The sequence below is a fragment of the Oncorhynchus gorbuscha genome, linkage group LG16, assembly GCF_021184085.1.
Source record: "Oncorhynchus gorbuscha isolate QuinsamMale2020 ecotype Even-year linkage group LG16, OgorEven_v1.0, whole genome shotgun sequence".
NCBI lineage: Eukaryota > Metazoa > Chordata > Actinopteri > Salmoniformes > Salmonidae > Oncorhynchus > Oncorhynchus gorbuscha.
In genome coordinates this window covers 52195750-52214251 of record NC_060188.1, presented here as the reverse complement: position 1 = coordinate 52214251, position 18502 = coordinate 52195750, and the positions used below count along the sequence as shown (strand labels likewise).

General features: G+C 40.9%; 1 protein-coding gene across 1 annotated transcript; it reads left to right on the top strand.

Annotated features, from left to right (window-relative positions):
* Window positions 1-271: 271 nt before the first annotated feature.
* LOC124000570 (insulin) lies at window positions 272-1525 on the top strand. The gene is made up of 3 exons (XM_046307047.1): window positions 272-339; window positions 726-912; window positions 1210-1525. Exons 2-3 carry the CDS (start codon window positions 738-740, stop codon window positions 1350-1352), a joined length of 318 nt encoding a protein of 105 aa, XP_046163003.1. The 5' UTR covers window positions 272-339; window positions 726-737; the 3' UTR covers window positions 1353-1525.
* The last annotated feature ends 16977 nt before the right edge of the window (window positions 1526-18502 follow it).

Genomic DNA, 18502 nt, shown 5'->3' with positions numbered 1-18502 from the left:
CACAGGTCATCAATCCCTGGAATCGTCTGTATCTCAGACACAGGTCACATCAGTTATGTCCGATTCACTGGCCCTCTGCTTGGTCCACTAATGTCACTTAGTAAGACAAACATGCCTAACGAGGCGAACAACTGAATTGCCACTTACCATTTGATTTCATTGAGAGACTTCTCTTTTTTTTTCGCTGACACTGGCAAAGACCACAGGCCCTTGTTCCGAGACCCGTCTGCTCCAGCGGTATAAATGGGGGGAGGACCTGGTGTTCTGCCTCAACTAATTATTCCCTCAGCATTTTTGCTATTCTTCGACAGAGCTTCTTCACCACCACCAACTCCATAGGCAAGAGCTTGGGGGTCTATGCGTTTCACTGGAGGATTGGGAACGACAGTAGGGTTAGCGTGGTAGATCTGGGGGATGTAAATGCAACTAGAATATGAAAATGCCTCAGAACTCTTATCGTTTTTGTTGAACAAATGTATTTCTATATACTATGTCCTTTACTTCATCTAGAACCCAATAACTGTAGTTTTGTTGATGTAGGGATATGGTTTGTTTTAGAACATACTGAATGACAATATATCAACAGGATATGGGTCGTCGGCACAAAATGAGTTATATCAATCCAAGAACTAGAATAGAGATTGTTCTCATGCATTGCATGAAGCTCCCATAGTGTACTGGAAGCAGTGTGAACTTATCTGTTTCATTGTGTTTCCCTCATCCAGCCTACCATCACCATGGCCTTCTGGCTCCAAGCTGCATCTCTGCTGGTGTTGCTGGCGCTCTCCCCCGGGGCAGACGCTGCAGCTGCCCAGCACCTGTGTGGCTCTCACCTGGTGGACGCCCTCTATCTGGTGTGTGGAGAGAAAGGATTCTTTTACAACCCAAAGAGAGATGTGGATCCCCTTATAGGCAAGACACCTCTAGCACTGTCTGAATTCAAAAGGCTTCATAGCTGCTCGACAACTCAACTTGATCTAAGACCACAAGCTACTTTACTGTTTTTGTGTGTGTGTAGAAATGGCATGTAGGAAACTCATGGTCACTATGAATAACAATGTTGTGGAACAATGTATAACCTACAAATATTGAAATGAATGTGAAGGCAATGATGAGATACAGGGAAAGGCATAAACAGTAGTCCATACAACATATGCTGGTTTATGTTGTGCTATAGCACTCACTCAATATATTTTTCTCCTCTTGCAGGGTTCCTCTCTCCAAAATCAGCAAAGGAGAACGAAGATTACCCCTTCAAAGACCAGACGGAGATGATGGTAAAGAGAGGTATTGTAGAGCAGTGCTGTCACAAGCCCTGCAACATCTTCGACCTGCAAAACTACTGCAACTGAGACCTGTCGGACCACTTACCCTGCGTTCACCCACTGCCACGCTCAAATTCTCAGAGACAGCATCTTACTTAAAAGATTTGCAAACATGGAGTGCAAACAAGGAAAGGTCTACACGGGTTTTATTTTTTATTTATTGATTTTCCCCAGAGAATAAAGTTATATGAAATTAGCAAGGACTTTGAGTTTTCCTTTTGTGAATGGGACTTAGGTTCTGAGTAGGTTACTATGGCTTCTGTGCAAGTTGTGGTTTTGAGTTTACATGATATTGTAAATGCATATTGTGGTAATTCAGACATGTTCATATCATGTCCTCTTAGTTGCCTCGATTGTGTTACTATGCAGCTAAGAGCGGCCTTGCACAATGACCATTTTGTTCCTCTTTTTTCTCCCGGTATTGCATTATTTTGACTGTCTACCTTATCATAATCAACTAATATTACAGTGTTTTCAAAGATATTATGCTAACATCAGTAAGTGTTTTTGAGATAGGCCTATTGCACAGCTCCATTCACCTTGCTACTGTGCTTGGTTGATTCACCATCATGTTATAGCTCTCAGACAAGTGTTTGGTTTATGCAACTTTAGTTAGTATTTGATAATTATTATGCATTTGTCTGTCTTTAAAATTCATTCATTACTCAGTTCTGAACTCTTAATCACGTGGGCCCAGTTTTTCAAAACTTTTAATCTGGATCCGAGTGATCCGGATTCAGATCGATCGGGCTGTTTTTTTAGAAGAAAATAAAACTGATATAACCCTCTCACCAAAGGCTCAGATAAATCCGCGTGGAAATAATCATGAAAAGGATGAACTTGTATGAAATTGACTCGTTAGGGGGGAATGAGAAGCGAGGGATATTTACTAATAGATATTTAAAATGACAAACACACACGTAATACAATTTGACTGGGATGTGTTATTACTGTTATGAATAAAGACGATCAGAAATACAATACAATATAAAAAAGTATAAATAAAACCCCCGGGTATTAGAGTAGTCGACGGCCTGGTCGGAAGAGACCTGCAGTCTGTGGCCGCATTCTCCAGTTGTTTCCCCTGAGCCTACAAGTCTAGAGGAATTGTGACTCTTAAAACTCAGTCACTGGCACTGTTTAATCTAGCTGGCAAGCTAATGTTGGCGCGCATTGGAGCTTAATGATTGGCGATAGAAGACGAATGATTCAGCGAAGGAATGGGAAAACAAATGTTACTGGGAAACCATGTAGGCTTTCTGTTACATGTAGTATAGCAAAGTCATTTTCAGTTCGGATTGCTGCCACTAAAATGCCACACAGTAATCCTTACAAAAAAGTCGGAACGTTCGTTCAAATCGCTAACATGTTCGCCACAGACGGAAGCCTTGTTGAACTTACCTCCGTCTACATTAGTTCACATGAACGTAAACTTACATTAGTTCACATGAACGTAAACGTCAAAATACTTAAGTGGATGGTACATTAAAGAATTAAAACCAACACTAATTCTTAAACTATTGGCATGTTGTTTCTTTGAAGCTTGCACATGGAAGTAGTACAAGTGTTTGATGCGATGCAAACAACAGGCTTCATCAGAATAAGCATGCCCTCATGACAAGTAAACTAGTGTAAAGAACATCATGTACAAACACAGGAAATGTGTCAATCCTTGTTTTCTGTTGCCTAGAGTATCTAACCGGGATGTAAGGGATATTCAGAGTATTACCCAATCCACTTGTATATGAAGGAGACATGTCTCACTATAGGAGCACACATCACATTAGGAACTCCAGGTGTGTCAGAGGTCAGTAGTGTAGGAGCTTTCTTAGTTATTTGAGATATTCTTATCTCTGTTTCTGTTGCTTCTTCCGCTTCATTTCTTTCTTCAGTGGACTCATTTTCTTTCCTCCTGACCTCGCCACAGGTTCTCTGGTCATTACATTCTAAATGCAAAATGAAAGGTTCTGACATTTCTTCATCTTCTCTGTCTTGAAAAGTTGTCTTCAGCTGCTCTTCCTCCCGGGGAAGGACTGCCCGTTCCATGATCTCGCCATCACGGTTGACAACTCCATTGTGTCCTCCTCCCAGAGCGCTAAGAACCTTGGCGTGATCCTGGACAACACCCTGTCGTTCTCGACCAACATCAAGGCGGTGGCCCGTTCCTGTAGGTTCATGCTCTACAACATCCGCAGAGTACGACCCTGCCTCACACAGGAAGCGGCGCAGGTCCTAATCCAGGCACTTGTCATCTCCCGTCTGGATTACTGCAACTCGCTGTTGGCTGGGCTCCCTGCCTGTGCCATTAAACCCCTTCTACTCATCCAGAACGCTGCAGCCCGTCTGGTGTTCAACCTTCCCATGTTCTCTCACGTCACCCCGCTCCTCCGTTCTCTCCACTGGCTTCCAGTTGAAGCTCGCATCCGCTACAAGACCATGGTGCTTGCCTACGGAGCTGTGAGGGGAACGGCACCTCAGTACCTCCAGGCTCTGATCAGGCCCTACACCCAAACAAGGGCACTGCGTTCATCCACCTCTGGCCTGCTCGCCTCCCTACCACTGAGGAAGTACAGCTCCCGCTCAGCCCAGTCAAAACTGTTCGCTGCTCTGGCCCCCCCAATGGTGGAACAAACTACCTCACGACGCCAGGACAGCGGAGTCAATCACCACCTTCCGGAGACACCTGAAACCCCACCTCTTTAAGGAATACCTAGGATAGGATAAGTAATCCCTCTCACCCCCCCGCCTTTAAGATTTAGATGCACTATTGTAAAGTGACTGTTCCACTGGATGTCATAAGGTGAATGCACCAATTTGTAAGTCGCTCTGGATAAGAGCGTCTGCTAAATGACTTAAATGTAATGTAAATGTAAATCTTCTGAATCAACATTTTCAGATTTCTCTGGATTTTTCACATCCTCTTCCAGTTTTTCTTCTTCACTTGAAGTACAGCCTTCTGGCTTGTTCAATTCTTTCAACTTCTTTGCAGAGTTCTTCGACTCTGTGTTGTATCAGCGTCAGCCACAGATTCTAGGCACACTTGCATTGCTAGCAGTAACAGGTAATTCCGATGAAGGATTTTGATGGGTCCATCTCCATTTTCTGGCTTCAACCGGAACGCAGTTAAGTTGAATTATTGATTGTATTTTTGTTTATTCCATGTGCAACACTGTGTTGTTGTATTTGTAGAACTACTTTGTTTTATCTTGGCCAGGTCGCAGTTGTAAATGAGAACTTGTTCTCAACTAGCCTACCTGGTTAAATAAAGGTGAAATTAAAAATGTAAAAATAAAAGTTTGGCATTTGACTTTCAACAACATGCGGCGTAGAGGCCCAGCAATCTGCCAACTTGTGTATTCCTTTCAGTCCTAGATTCCGTATCAGGACTCTGTCTCTGGCGAATCTTGATCATTTTCTGTGTTGTCTATGTTCTGTTTTCCTGCAGTGGTCTCTGAGAGTTTGAATACAGCTTGCAACTCTTTATGTCAGACTTTTCTGATGCACCATCACTCGAGACTCCAAAGCATAGATCTACAGGTAACCTTGCTTCACGGCCAACATGATAAAGTACAGAGAATATCCGGTTGCTTCGTTCTGAGTGCAATTGTACAAATATACAAGATGTCTCAGGTTGAGGATCACCATAAAGGTTCATTTCTGATTCTTAGTAGGAAATACAAGCATCTTTTATACAGTGATCCGTATTGACTAGGACATTTGCTGTCTTACTGGAATCTGGTTCAATGGACAGAAAATCCAAAGTTCCGTCACTATGTATATGAGACAAGGGAGCAACTATTTTGAGTAGTGCGTTTCTATGGATACCGCGAGCACAGGATATGCAGTAGTCTTTGACCTCTGGTTTAATATGTGGCCTCTGGAAACGGTCTCTTACTAATCCATAAGTATTGTCGAAACCCCAGATGACCTGAGTCATCATGTAGTGACTTTAACACATGTAGTGATTTCAACCCCCAAACTTCTCTGGCAGAAGAAGCTGAGTTCAGTGAAGTCTGTTTGGAGGATTTGTATAGCAAAATATATGGCAAATAGAAATCCAATATGGATGGTGTTAAGAGATAGATGGGAGGGGTTGAATGGAGCTGAAGGGTGAGACTAATAACAACAAGAACACAAATGTAAAAGATATTGAGTCTGTAAAATGTATATAGGTTCAGAACTTTGTGAAGTTATATAGCAAATATAAATCAAACTGGATGGACATCAGAAATAGATGGGAGAGGTGGAGGTTAGAGGAAGGCCAGGACTAAAAACAAACCAAATATAACTTTTGTGAAATCGATTGTGTCCGTAAAATGTATATAGTAAGTATAAGCTGGAAGTAGAAGCCTAAGTGTTATTGTTTATTAGTTTCCTCCAATTAGGATACGGGTGGTAGGGTTTGCGGGATATGTATGTATGTATGTATGTATGTATGTATGTATGTATGTATGTATGTATGTATGTATGTATGTATGTATGTATGTATGTATGTATGTATGTATGTATGTATGTATGTATGTATGTATGTATGTATGTATGTATGTATGTATGTATGTATGTATGTATGTATGTATGTATGTATGTATGTATGTATGTATGTATGTATGTATGTATGTATGTATGTATGTATGTATGTATGTATGTATGTATGTATGTATGTATGTATGTATGTATGTATGTATGTATGTATGTATGTATGTATGTATGTATGTATGTGAATATATATATGGGTATATATATAAATATATTTACTAAACAAATATATGGGGGATTGGAAATGATGCAGACAATTAAGTTGATGGAAGTCACAATCTATCCGCAATATTAAAGCTGATCTACCCCCTAATACATTTAAAAAAGTGTACAGCACTCTGTCTTCAATCTTTAGTTTCTCCCATTCTCTTAGGAATACAGAGATGTCTGGATGTCCTGTGTTCATGACTCTCGTGACATCATAGTTTACTAGAGCTGACCACATCTCACCAATGCAGGGATGTTTTTGTTAAGATGCTGACCGCTCACTTGGACTCATTTTTGGCAACTGATGAGCGAGCACTCAATATAGTCAGGTTGTAGTATGATTGAGGAGTCGGTCTGATCCAAGAGTTGAAAACAAAATAATTTTTCTATTGTTTCGTTCTGAACAGAACCATCTTTTTTTGTTGTTCCGTTCCGCTGTTCCGAGCAGCAAAATAAAGTTCTAAACCAGTTCGAACCAAAAAAAAGCTCTCCATCACTCTCCTTGGTCAACAAGCCCTTACACAGCCTGGAGGTCTGTTTTGGGTCATTGTCCTGTTGAAAAACAAATGACAGTTCCACTAAGCGCAAACCAGACGGGATGGCACATCGCTGCAGAATGCTGTGGTAGCCATGCTGGTTAAGTGTGCCTTGAATTCTAAATAAATCTCAGACAGTGTCACCAGCAAATCCCCCCCACTATACATCTCCTCCTCTATGCTTCATGGCTGGAAACACGCATGCAGAAATAATCTGTTCACCTACTCTGCATCTCACAAAGACACAGCGGTTAGAACAAAAAATCTCAAATTTAGACAAATTTTATTTAATCAGGCAAGTCAGTTAAGAACAAATTCTTAACGACAGTTAACAAAATTTTCAATGACAGCCTGGGAACAGTGGGTTAACTGTCTGTTCAGGGGCAGAACGACAGATTTGAACTTGCAACCTTCCGGTAACTAGTCCAACGCTCTAACCACTAGGCTACCCTGCCTCCCCTTTTTTAAACAATTGGAGAGATTTCCTAATGTCCATTGCTTGTGTTTCTTGGCCCAAACAAGTCTCTTCTTCTCATTGGTGTCCTTTAGTTGTGGTTTCTTTGCAGCAATACGACCATGAAGGCCTGATTCACAAAGTATCCTCTGAACAGTTGTAACTCTGGGTCTTCCTTTCCTGTGGCGGTCCTCAGTTTGGTGATGGTTTTTGCAACTGCACTTGAAAAAACTTTCAAAGTTCTTGAAATTTTCCATATTGACTAACCTTCATGTCTTAATAACCTCTTGAAGCTAGGGGGCACATTTTTATTTTTGGAAAAATAACGTTCCCAAAGTAAACTGCCTATTTCTCAGGACCAGATGCTAGAATATGCATATAATTGACAGTTTAGGATAGAAAACACTCTAAAGTTTCCAAACTGTAAAAATATTGTCTGTGAGTATAACATAACTGATATTGCAGGCGAAATCCTGAGAAAAATCCAATCAGGAAGTGACTCTTATTTTGAAACCCCTGTCTTTCTATGCATCCCTATTGCCCATTGAAAGGGATATCAACCAGATTCCCTTTTCTGTGGCTTCCCTAAGGTGTCTACAGCCTTTAGACATAGTTTCAGGCCTTTATATTTTGGAGAATGAGCGTGAACGTCCACATTGCGTAAGTGGTCTGTTGTTGGCTCTCAGTGTGTTTTCTCGCAAAACAGAGAGGTAGCCATTTTTCCTCCTGGTCCTAGTGAAAAGCCAACTGTCCCAGTTGATATATTATCGAATAGATATTTGAATAGATATTATCCATTTCCGGTGGATTCCTAGGCATAACGCATCAAACTAACAGAGGTATTTGAATATAAATAAATATCTTTATGGAACAAAAGGAACATTTGCTGTCTAACTGGGAGTCTTGTGAGTGAAAACATCCGAAGCTCATCAAAGGTAAACGATTAATTTGATTAATCAAGGTTAAAGTAATGATGCACTATCATTTCACTTTGATTATTTGAGCTGTTCTTGCCATAATATGGACTTGGTCTTTTACCAAATAGGGCTATCTTCTGGATACCACCTCTACCTCTAACACAACTGACTGGCTCAAACACAATAAGAAAGAAAGAAATTCCACAAATTACCTTTTAACAAGGCACAACTCTTAATTAAAATGCATTCCAGTTAACTACCTCATGAAGCTGGTTGAGAGAATGCCAAGCATGTGCAAAGCTGTCATCAAGGCAAAGGGGGGCTACTTTGAAGAATCTCAAATATAAAATTATTATTGAGGTGTTTAGTACTTTTTTGGTTAGTACGTGATTACATATGTGTTATTTCATAGCTTTGATGTCTTCACTATTATTCTACAATGTAGAAAATAGTACAAAGAAAAACCCAGACAAGTACTTTGTTGGAAGCCACAATCTATTTGCATTATTAAAGCTGATTTACACCCTAAAAGAAATCTATAAAAAAATGACTTCACCAATGGATAGAGCAGCTTGCTATGGAGTGGGCAAGCTATGTTCATCCATTGGACAGACAAGTGTAGTGTATGGTGCGACATGCGACTGAAATTTTGCGTGTGAGGAGAGCGCTGGACATGAAGTTCTGGGCATCTTCTTGTTATGACATGCATCATTAGAATTATCTGTTGTCACCTCAAAACGTTTCTCCGTACAGGTAATTGTGCAGTTTATCAACGACGGCCCACTTCAAAACTTGAAATTCAAAGTTCAGACGGGGATGATCTTCTACTGATTAATGTGACTGGATGCAGGATTTGATCCTTGTATTCTCGTTATAGTATTCCGCCTAACGCTTAACCGCTTACACCGATATGTAGTATATATGGCTTTCAATAGCCTGCACCAGCCTGCACGTGTGCCGACACAGGTCTCGGCCATGTGGTTACTGCTTCAATCTTTGATTGATGGAGCCATTCAATCTTGGGAAATTGTGTGTCCAACATAGTTGACTGATGTTCAGCATAATTGACAAGGCAACGGGTGGCTATTTGAAGAATCTGAAATATAAAATGCATTCTGATTTGTTTAACACGTTTTTGGTTTAACGACATACCCAAATCTAACTGCCTGTTGCTCAGGCCCTGAAGCAAGGATATGCATATTCTTGGTACCATTTGCAAGGAAACACTTTGAAGTTTGTGGAAATATGAACTGAATGTAGGAGAATATAACACAATAGATCTGGTAGAAGAAAATACAAAGAAAAAACCAAGTTGAAGTGTAACTATGATGAAAATTACAGGCCTCTCTCATCTTTTTAAGTGGGAGAACTTTCACAATTGGTGGCTGACTAAATACTTTTTTGCCCCACTGTATATGTACCGACATTTGTTGTTTCTCTAAAATCTGCGATCTTGACATAACGACGCGCTGCATGATTTAAAACTGTCCCCTTGACGGAATGCCGATCCTTAAATTATTCAATGTTTGTTTACATTTACATTGTTTACAAACATTGGAATAAAACAAGCTTATATTTTGGGTTCTGATGGGGTATTACAGTTGAACGAATGGGTATATATAATTAATTTATGTCCAAAGATGGACAACTAAGGATTCTAGCTTTAAAGGCCCAGTGCAGTCAAAAAAAAACCATTTTGAAAAGACCCCCTAAAATGTTTGCCTGTTTTGGTGGGATGGAGTTATCTCCTTCCTTGTGACATCACCAGGTGCTGAATTAGTTAATAGACCAATAAGAAAGAGAGTTCCAAACATCTCTGCCAATAACTGCTAATTTTCAGTTTTCCCCTCCCAACAGGTGGAAATTATAGGCAATTAACAAGACACCCCCAATAAAGGAGTGGTTCTGCAGGTTGTGACCACAGACCACTTCTCAGTTCCTATGCTTCCTGGCTGATGTTTTGGTCACATTTGAATGCTGGCAGTGCTTTCACTCTAGTGGTAGCATGAGACGGAGTCTACAACCCACACAAGTGGCTCAGGTAGTGCAGCTCATCCAGGATGGACCATCAATGCGAGCTGTGGCAAGAAGGTTTGCTGTGTCTGTCAGCGTAGTGTCCAGAGCATGGAGGCGCTACCAGGAGACAAGCCAGTACATCAGGAGACGTGGAGGAGGCCGTAGGAGGGCAACAACCCAGCAACAGGATCGCTACCTCTGCCTTTGTGCAAGGAGGAGCAGGAGGAGCACTGCCAGAGCCCTGCAAAATGACCTCCAGCAGGCCACAAATGTGCATGTGTCTGCTCAAACGGTCAGAAACAGGTGAAAGCAGGTTTACATTGAGCACAAGTGACAGACGTGACAGTCTGGAGACGCCGTGGAGAACGTTCTGCTGCCTGCAACATCCTTCAGCATGACCAGTTTGGCGGTGGGTCAGTCATGGTGTGGGGTGGCATTTCTTTGGGGGGCCGCACAGCCCTCCATGTGCTCGCCAGAGGTAGCCTGACTGCCATTAGGTACCGAGATGAGATCCTCAGACCCCTTGTGAGACCATATGCTGGTGCGGTTGGCCCTGGGTTCCTCCTAATGCAAGACAATGCTAGACCTCATGTGGCTGGAGTGTGTCAGCAGTTCCTGAAAGAGGAAGGCATTGATGCTATGGACTGGCCCGCCCGTTCCCCAGACCTGAATCCAATTGAGCACATCTGGGACATCATGTCTCGCTCCATCCACCAACGCCACGTTGCACCACAGACTGTCCAGGAGTTGGCGGATGGTTTAGTCCAGGTCTGGGAGAAGATCCCTCAGGAGACCATCCGCCACCTCATCAGGAGCATGCCCAGGCGTTGTAGGGAGGTCATACAGGCACGTGGAGGCCACACACACTACTGAGCCTCATTTTGACTTGTTTTAAGGACATTACATCAAAGTTGGTGTGGTTTTCCACTTTAATTTTGAGTGTGACTCCAAATCCAGACCTCCATGGTTTGATAAATTTGATTTCCATTGATAATTTTTGTGTGATTTTGTTGTCAGCACATTCAACTATGTAAAGAAAAAGTATTTAATAAGAATATTTCATTCATCCAGATCTAGGATGTGTTATTTTAGTGTTACCTTTATTTTTTTTGAGCAGTGTACTTTAATTTACAGAAACGCCATGTATTTACTTAAAAAGTACATGGTAAATACACAATAATAGCATAATAGCTTTTATAAAGCTATCATGTTAAAAGTTATTGCACTCTGCTTGTTTTTCCAGGTTCCATAATAAGGCTGCTGTGTCTGTCATAGACTGCTGTTTGTATAGTCAATGGGGAGACAGGCCTACTTAACACCTCATTCACTGACAATCACAATGCCACTGAGACAGGGCTATATCAGCTGTCAGCAACAAATGGAGCAGCTATAACTTCTGGATTTGTTTGACCCTGGCAGTGCTGTCTGCCTTCTTGTTGGAGGAAGTGTGGTGCAAGAAGAAGGCTCTGCTTCGTCTAGCCTATTTTTTGCTCCTTTGCACCCCAGTAGCTCTACTTGTACATCTATAACCCCAGTTTTTAATTGCTGAATTGTAATTATTTCGCCACTATGGCCTATTTATTGCCATACCTCCCAAATCTTTGATTTTTCTATTGTGTTATTGACTGTTCGTTTGTTTATTCCATGTGTAACTGTCTTGTTTGTGTCGCACTGCTGTGCATTATCTTGTCCAGGTCACAGTTGTAAATGAGAACTTGTTCTCAACTGGCCGACCTGGTAAAATAAAGGTGAAATAAAAAAATATATTAAAATAGCCTGTAATGAACAGACAAGAGCAGGTGAGTGTCTTCTCAGGAAACAATTCATTGAAATGAAGTGGTATCGACTGACAGTAGTTCTGGCACTATGACCTTACAGTATGATATTTCAGCTATCCATAAGAAAAGAGAAATTGAACAGTACATCCAGCCACTGTTAAAGGTTGTTGTAGCACTCGAAACTGGACAGGAACCCTGACCGGAGCAATGCACTGTCTATAAAGGGTTCTCTTATTCGGTTATATAACATTTGATTGAACAAACTGTACTAGCATCAAGGTTTTCTGAGGGCATGACACAACTTTATGGCCTTTACAGGAGGTTGGAACTTAAAGTGATGTTTCACGTCAAGCAATCAATCAACTTCATTTGTTATTGCTTGATGTTATTTATTTGTTTGTCTTCTATTTTATTGAGTGCTTTGCCTGTGTTTGTGCAGGTGAAGGTGGTCATGAATATTTAAAGGACTGGCTATGGTGGGGTGGCCTTCTAACCAGTAAGTTTGTTTTGCCAAGTAGCAAAATCTACTCTCAATATTCGCCAGAAGCACTGTAGGGCTGGAAATTGCCAGGGACCTCACGATACAATATTATCACCATACTTAGGTGCCATCGTCAATCCACTTTTATTTTCCATTTGTTTGTCTTGTTTACCTACACACCTGGCTTTCATTTCCCTCATTAATTGTTGTATATTTAACCCTCTGTTCCCCCCATGTCTTTGTGTGGAATTGTTTGTTGTAAGTGCTTGTGCACATGTTGTGTTTTTTTTTTACAGTTACAATAAATGTTTGTTATTTTCTGCTTCCCCAGTGGGTGCCGGCGAAACGGCCAACTTTGCAGCATACATGTTTGCCCCAGCTACTGTGGTGATTCCTTTTGGCACTCTGAGTGTCATTATAAGGTACCCTTACCTCTCTGTTAGCTGGTTTATATCTACATACAGCTAGCTATCATTGCATTCTCTCAGGTGCTTCACTTTCCATGACTGGAAAACCGTATACCTATGTCACAAACCAGGTACCCATCCAACCTTTTTATGCGAGTAACAAGCAAAGTACATGTCTGATAAAAAATGTAACGACAGGCCTGATGGAAACAGAACATTTACGTCACGACTCCTACCAAAGGTAGCTCCCCGCTCGGCGGTCGTCGTCACCGGCCTACTAGCTGCCACTGATCCTTTTTTCCCCCTTGTCTGTTTATTAGTTACACCCTTGTCTGTTTATTAGCCCGCCTGCTGGGTGTGCAGGATTGTTTTCTGTGTACTATTGTGCACGCCTGTAAGTCACGGTTGTGCGTGTTTGTGTGTTTTTCTGGACAGTTTAGTTCACCGTGTTTTGGGGCATTTGTTTTGGGTGGCGTCGTTTTCACCTGTGTGGTGAATTAAAAAGTATCGCTACCCTGAACTCCCTGTTTCCTGCGCCTGACTTCTTCCTCCCACCACCCCGGGCATGACAATTTCCAAACGTCGACAGAACAAAATATGTGATCTTTTTGTGTCGCTAAAATTAACTATGCGAGAAATGTCGGTGGAAATGCTTTTATGTGCAAATATTGATACAATAACTATTATATCGAAGTGTACTTGGTGTCACGCGATGACATGTTGTGTGGTCCTCCCACTACGACTCGTCGGGAAAGCATGCAGTTTATTAGGATATAGAGTAAATAAATGATAATGAACATCACAGAGTGGTGAAAGTCTAAGGTGAGGAGCTTGATGCTCCTTTCCAATTAATATTGAGGGTCTTATTCTGGTGACATTGATCATCTATGCTTGGCTGCCATCTGACAAATATAACGTAGGCTATACCCGCACTGCATCTGCGAGCTGTTGGCGAGAGAGCCTGTGCCAATACCAAAATGTGCACAGTCGCTATACACTGAGTGTACAAACCATTAGGAACACCTGCTCTTTCCATGACATCGATTGACCAGGTGAATCCAGGTGAAAGATATGATCTCTTATTGATGTCACTTGTTAAATCCACTTCAATCAGTGTAGATAAAGTGGAGGAGACAAGTTAAAGGATTTTTAAGCCTTAAAACAATTGAGACATGGATGGTGTATGTGTGTCATTCAGAGGGTGAATTAGCAACACACAATATTTAAGTGCCTTTGAACATGGTATGATAGTAGGTGCCAAGCGAAATGGTTTCAGTGTGTCAAGAACTGCAACTCTGCTGGGTTTTTCGTGATCAACAGTTTCCCGCATATATCAAGAATGGTCCACCACCCAAAGGACATCCAGCCAACTTGACACAACTGTGGGAAACATTGGAGTCACCATGGGCCAGTATCCATGTGGAACCCTTTCGACACCTTGTAGAGTCTATGCCCCGATGAATTGAGGCTGTTCTGAGGAGGTGTTCCTAATGTTTTGTGAGAAATGCACCATTTTGTTTGTGAGAGCAGAGTAGAAAATGCCATAGAATATTTTTTATTCGGCACGGCTAAAGGTATTTTTATGTGCAATACCTCATCACGCACAGCCTTTTATCTGCCACAAGTCAATTTGATGGAAACATATCTCTGGTGGGAAAATTCACACATTGTTTATATGCAGATTTTAGAATATTCGCATGACAATCTGTTGCCAATTAGATGAAAGCCTAGCTAATGTTATCATGTTGTACCCTTATGTTGGTATATATGAACGAGTGCTGAGTGATTAGTGCTTTTTGAAGTCTGTTCATTTTTTTTACATTAAATGCGCTATGCATTATGTGGGTTCAATGCTGTAACAACACAGAATAAAACGATTAATACAAGTCTCATGATGGTAGTGACTGTCCGATACTGCTTATCACTTATTAACTATCATTTATTCACATTTGTTTTTATTTGATGACTTAATTATTTCATTCCAAGTCATCATCTCATCTCTATAGAGCTGCTGCCTATGCTGTCTGACAAAAAACAACAACATTATTTTAGGAGTTATTCAAAGTAAATCAACTTAAATCTGTTTTACCTCATTTCTACCACCATGTTACATGTGCAGTAAGAGTTTAAAAAACTATAGTCCACCTTTATTTGCTCAATACGAAAGTGGTCAGATGACGCAGATGCTAAGATACAGGACTGGTTTGCTACGACAGACTGGAATATGTTCCGGGATCATCTCTTGGCATCGAGGAGTATACCACATCAGTCACCGGGTTCATCAATAAAGCATCGATGACATTGTCCCCAGAGTGACCGTACGTACATACCCCAAACAGAAGCCATGGATTACAGGCAACTTCCTCACTGAGCTAAAGGGTAGAGCTGCCGCTTTCAAGGATCAGGACTCCAACCCACTAAGCCAATGTGAGTAAGACCTTTAAACAGGTCAATATTCACAAGACGGCAGGGCCAGACAGATTACCAGGATGTGTACACCGAGCAGGCACTGACCAACTGGCAAGTGTCACCACTGACATTTTCAACCTGTCCCTGGCCGAGTCTGTAATACCTACAGTTGAAGAAACAAAACAACCATTCATTGTGTAGCTAGGACCCTTGGGAATGCAAAGAGAGGAAGATCTTCAAAGGTAAGTGATTTATTTTATCGCTATTTGTGATTTTGTGACGCCTGTGCTGGTTTGAAAAAGTATTTTGATGTGGCGCACTGTCCTCAGATAATCGCATGGTATGCTTTCGCCGTAAGGCCTTTTTGAAATCTGACAATGCGGTTGGATTAACAAGAAGTTAAGCTTTTAAATGATGTAAGACACTTGTATTTTCATGAATGTTTAATATAACGATTTTGAATTTCGCGCTCTGCAATTTCACCGGATGTTGTCGTAGTGGAACGCTAGCGGGACACCGAGCCGTAAGAGGGCTTGTAAGTAAGCATTTCACGGTAAGGTCTACCCATGTTGTTTTCGGCGCATGTGACAAATAATATTTGATTTGATTTTGATAAATAAGGCATACTTTTATGGCTGCTAAATACCAACTATCAATCACTAAGATCATGTATTTTCAGGTAGAGATACCTCGCGAAGCAACTGCTCTTTAAATCAAATCAAATCAAATCCAATTTTATTTGTCACATACACATGGTTAGCAGATGTTAATGCGAGTGTAGCGAAATGCTTGTGCTTCTAGTTCCGACAATGCAGTGATAACCAACAAGTAATCTAACTAACAATTCCAAAACTACTGTCTTATACACAGTGTAAGGGGATAAAGAATATGTACATAAGTATATATGAATGAGTGATGGTACAGAGCAGCATACAGTAGATGGTATCGAGTACAGTATATACATATGAGATGAGTATGTAGACAAGTAAACAAAGTGGCATAGTTACGCCTCTCAACCACGCGTTCTTCTTTCTTCTCTTCATCTCCGTGTCTGCCCCATACGTGTCTGTAAGCGGCAATGGATTGTGGTCATTGTAGTTAATTACAATGTTTTCTGCGCTAAACTCTGGAGATTATCGGCCTGATGGAAACTACAACTCCCTACTACATCACACATTTCGGGCTTCATCTGATTTATCTCTAGAGAAACTGTGTATTGAGCTCACAGAAAAAAACTGAATGAAATGATTGGTCAGTTGCTTAAAAACCGAACATGCACTCAGAAATGTTAAAGTATTGAGAATATTTCTGGCCAAAACCTACCTAAAAAACAATTTAATTGTCAGGAGCTGGTCTGTGTAAGTCATTGTTTTACAGCAATCTGCTGTTTTGGGGTTTGCATTGATATTGAAATGACTGTAGTTGTGGCTTCTCTCTACGACTGAGCACCCCTGTTCATGATGCATCAAGGTATTTAAAAGGATATGGTTATTTCAAACCCAGTATCACAGATTATTGCGAAATAGACACAATTTGAAAATGTGCACAGGAACACGAAAAAGTATACTTTCTTTGTGTGCAGTACATGATTTTGCATACAGCGCATTTCAATCACAGATAGAGACAGTTAGTTACTTCAGACAGAAACAATAGGAGGGAAGTTGCTGGGGAGGATGAGTGGTTGTATAATGCTAATGTCTAGTAACACAAGAGTTGTGTGTTCGAATCTCATCGTGGACAACTTGAACTAATTAGCAACTACTTACTACTACTTACCATAGCAAAATTGTCAAAGGCTCCAGCCTCTGAGTAGCCATAGACTGTTCTCTCTGCTACTGCACGCCAAGTCTAGGTCCAAGAGGCTTCTAAAACAGCTTCTACACCCAAGCCATAAGACTACTGAACATCTAATCAAATGGCCACTCAGACTATTTGTATTGCCCCCCCCCCCTTTAAGCTGCTTTCTGTTATTATCTATGCATAAGTCACTTTAATAACTCTACGCACATGTATATATTACCTCGACTAACCAGTGCCCCCGCTAACTTTCTTATTTTTGTAGGTATTTTTCTTAAAACTGCGTTGTTGGTTAAGGGCTTGTAAGTAAGCATTTCACTGTTGTATTCAGCGCATAAAATTGGATTTGATTTTTAGCTACATTTCATATCTTTTGCAGAGGCATTGTTTTGTCTGAGTCACTTCCTTGTGTGTGTGTTTGTGTGTGATTGTGTCTGTGCGCACACGTGTGTGTGTGCCTGTACATGCGTGTGTGTGTTTGTTTTAGGAATTGGAGTCTAATAATTCAATCCACAGTATGTAGGATCTAATAATTTTGCTACAATATGAACACTATGATATTCTTCTTTGTAAACAGGATCCAGTACCATTTAAAATTGAAATAATTACTATAATGTGAAGTCATTATCCTTTTTCAACAATGTTCCTTATTGATTGAATGCCAACACAGAACCCCTTCAACTGTAACAGTGCAGTTGAACATTGAATTTATATTCAGTAAGTTATTCAGTGTACTTGTTTTGGACTCCTAACTAAATTCCACTATGAGACAACAAAAAAATCACTGCTTTCTTTCCAGGAGGAAGTGTGAACTGGTCCCAGTCAACAAAGAAGTGTCAGGTTTCTGCAGCACTGAGCTTTGTCAGGGGCAGAGCAGACTAATGATGTGGGTTTGTTATTAACGGCTGAGCTGAGAGCGGGACCATACTCTCTCAGACAGAGCCCAGGGACAGGTTGCTATAGAGCCCGCAGAAAGGTAACAGACTAACATAGTATTTATTTATTTTTTTACCTGTATTTAACAAAGCAAGTCAGTTGAGAACAAATTCTTATTTTCAATGACGGCCTAGGAACAGTGGGTTAACCGCCTGTTCAGGGGCAGAACGACACATTTGTACCTGCCACTCCAATATCAACCCTACGTAAAAAAAATACTACAGTTTACTATAGAATACTATACTACCTCGTATCCCTCGATCATGTAGTTTTTAGTATATAATATTGTAGTATACTGTAGAATACTATACCACACACTGTATTGATATGCTAATATTAGGTTTGCATATGCCTCGCCCCTTTCCCTCCCCCTCAATCCAAATTGTGCCACCCATGACTGAAAATCTACTGGCCAAGTATAGATCATATACTGTGTTCCTTACATGTTATAGGGAAAAAAAGCAGAAGTGCTGAACTGAGCTAGTCAGACTGCAATCTGACTGACCTACCTACCTACCTACCGGTTATGGATAATTTGTACTTTTAGAGTTTGTCCAGTAAGGAGAAAGCCCCCAAAAAATACACAAATGAGGGTTTCAGTGTGACAACACCATCACTCAAGTATCTAAAAGCCACAGGCAATGTAAGGGTTAATGGGTAGCCTAGTGTTACTAAGACATTGATTCTATCATATGGTAAACGA

Coding starts and splice junctions, on each gene's coding strand:
- LOC124000570 (XM_046307047.1), top strand. CDS start 738: ATGGCCTTCTGGCTCCAAGCTGCATCTCTGCTGGTGTTGCTGGCGCTC. Junction 913..1,209: donor AGATGTGGATCCCCTTATAG/GCAAGACACCTC, acceptor CTCCTCTTGCAG/GGTTCCTCTCTCCAAAATCA.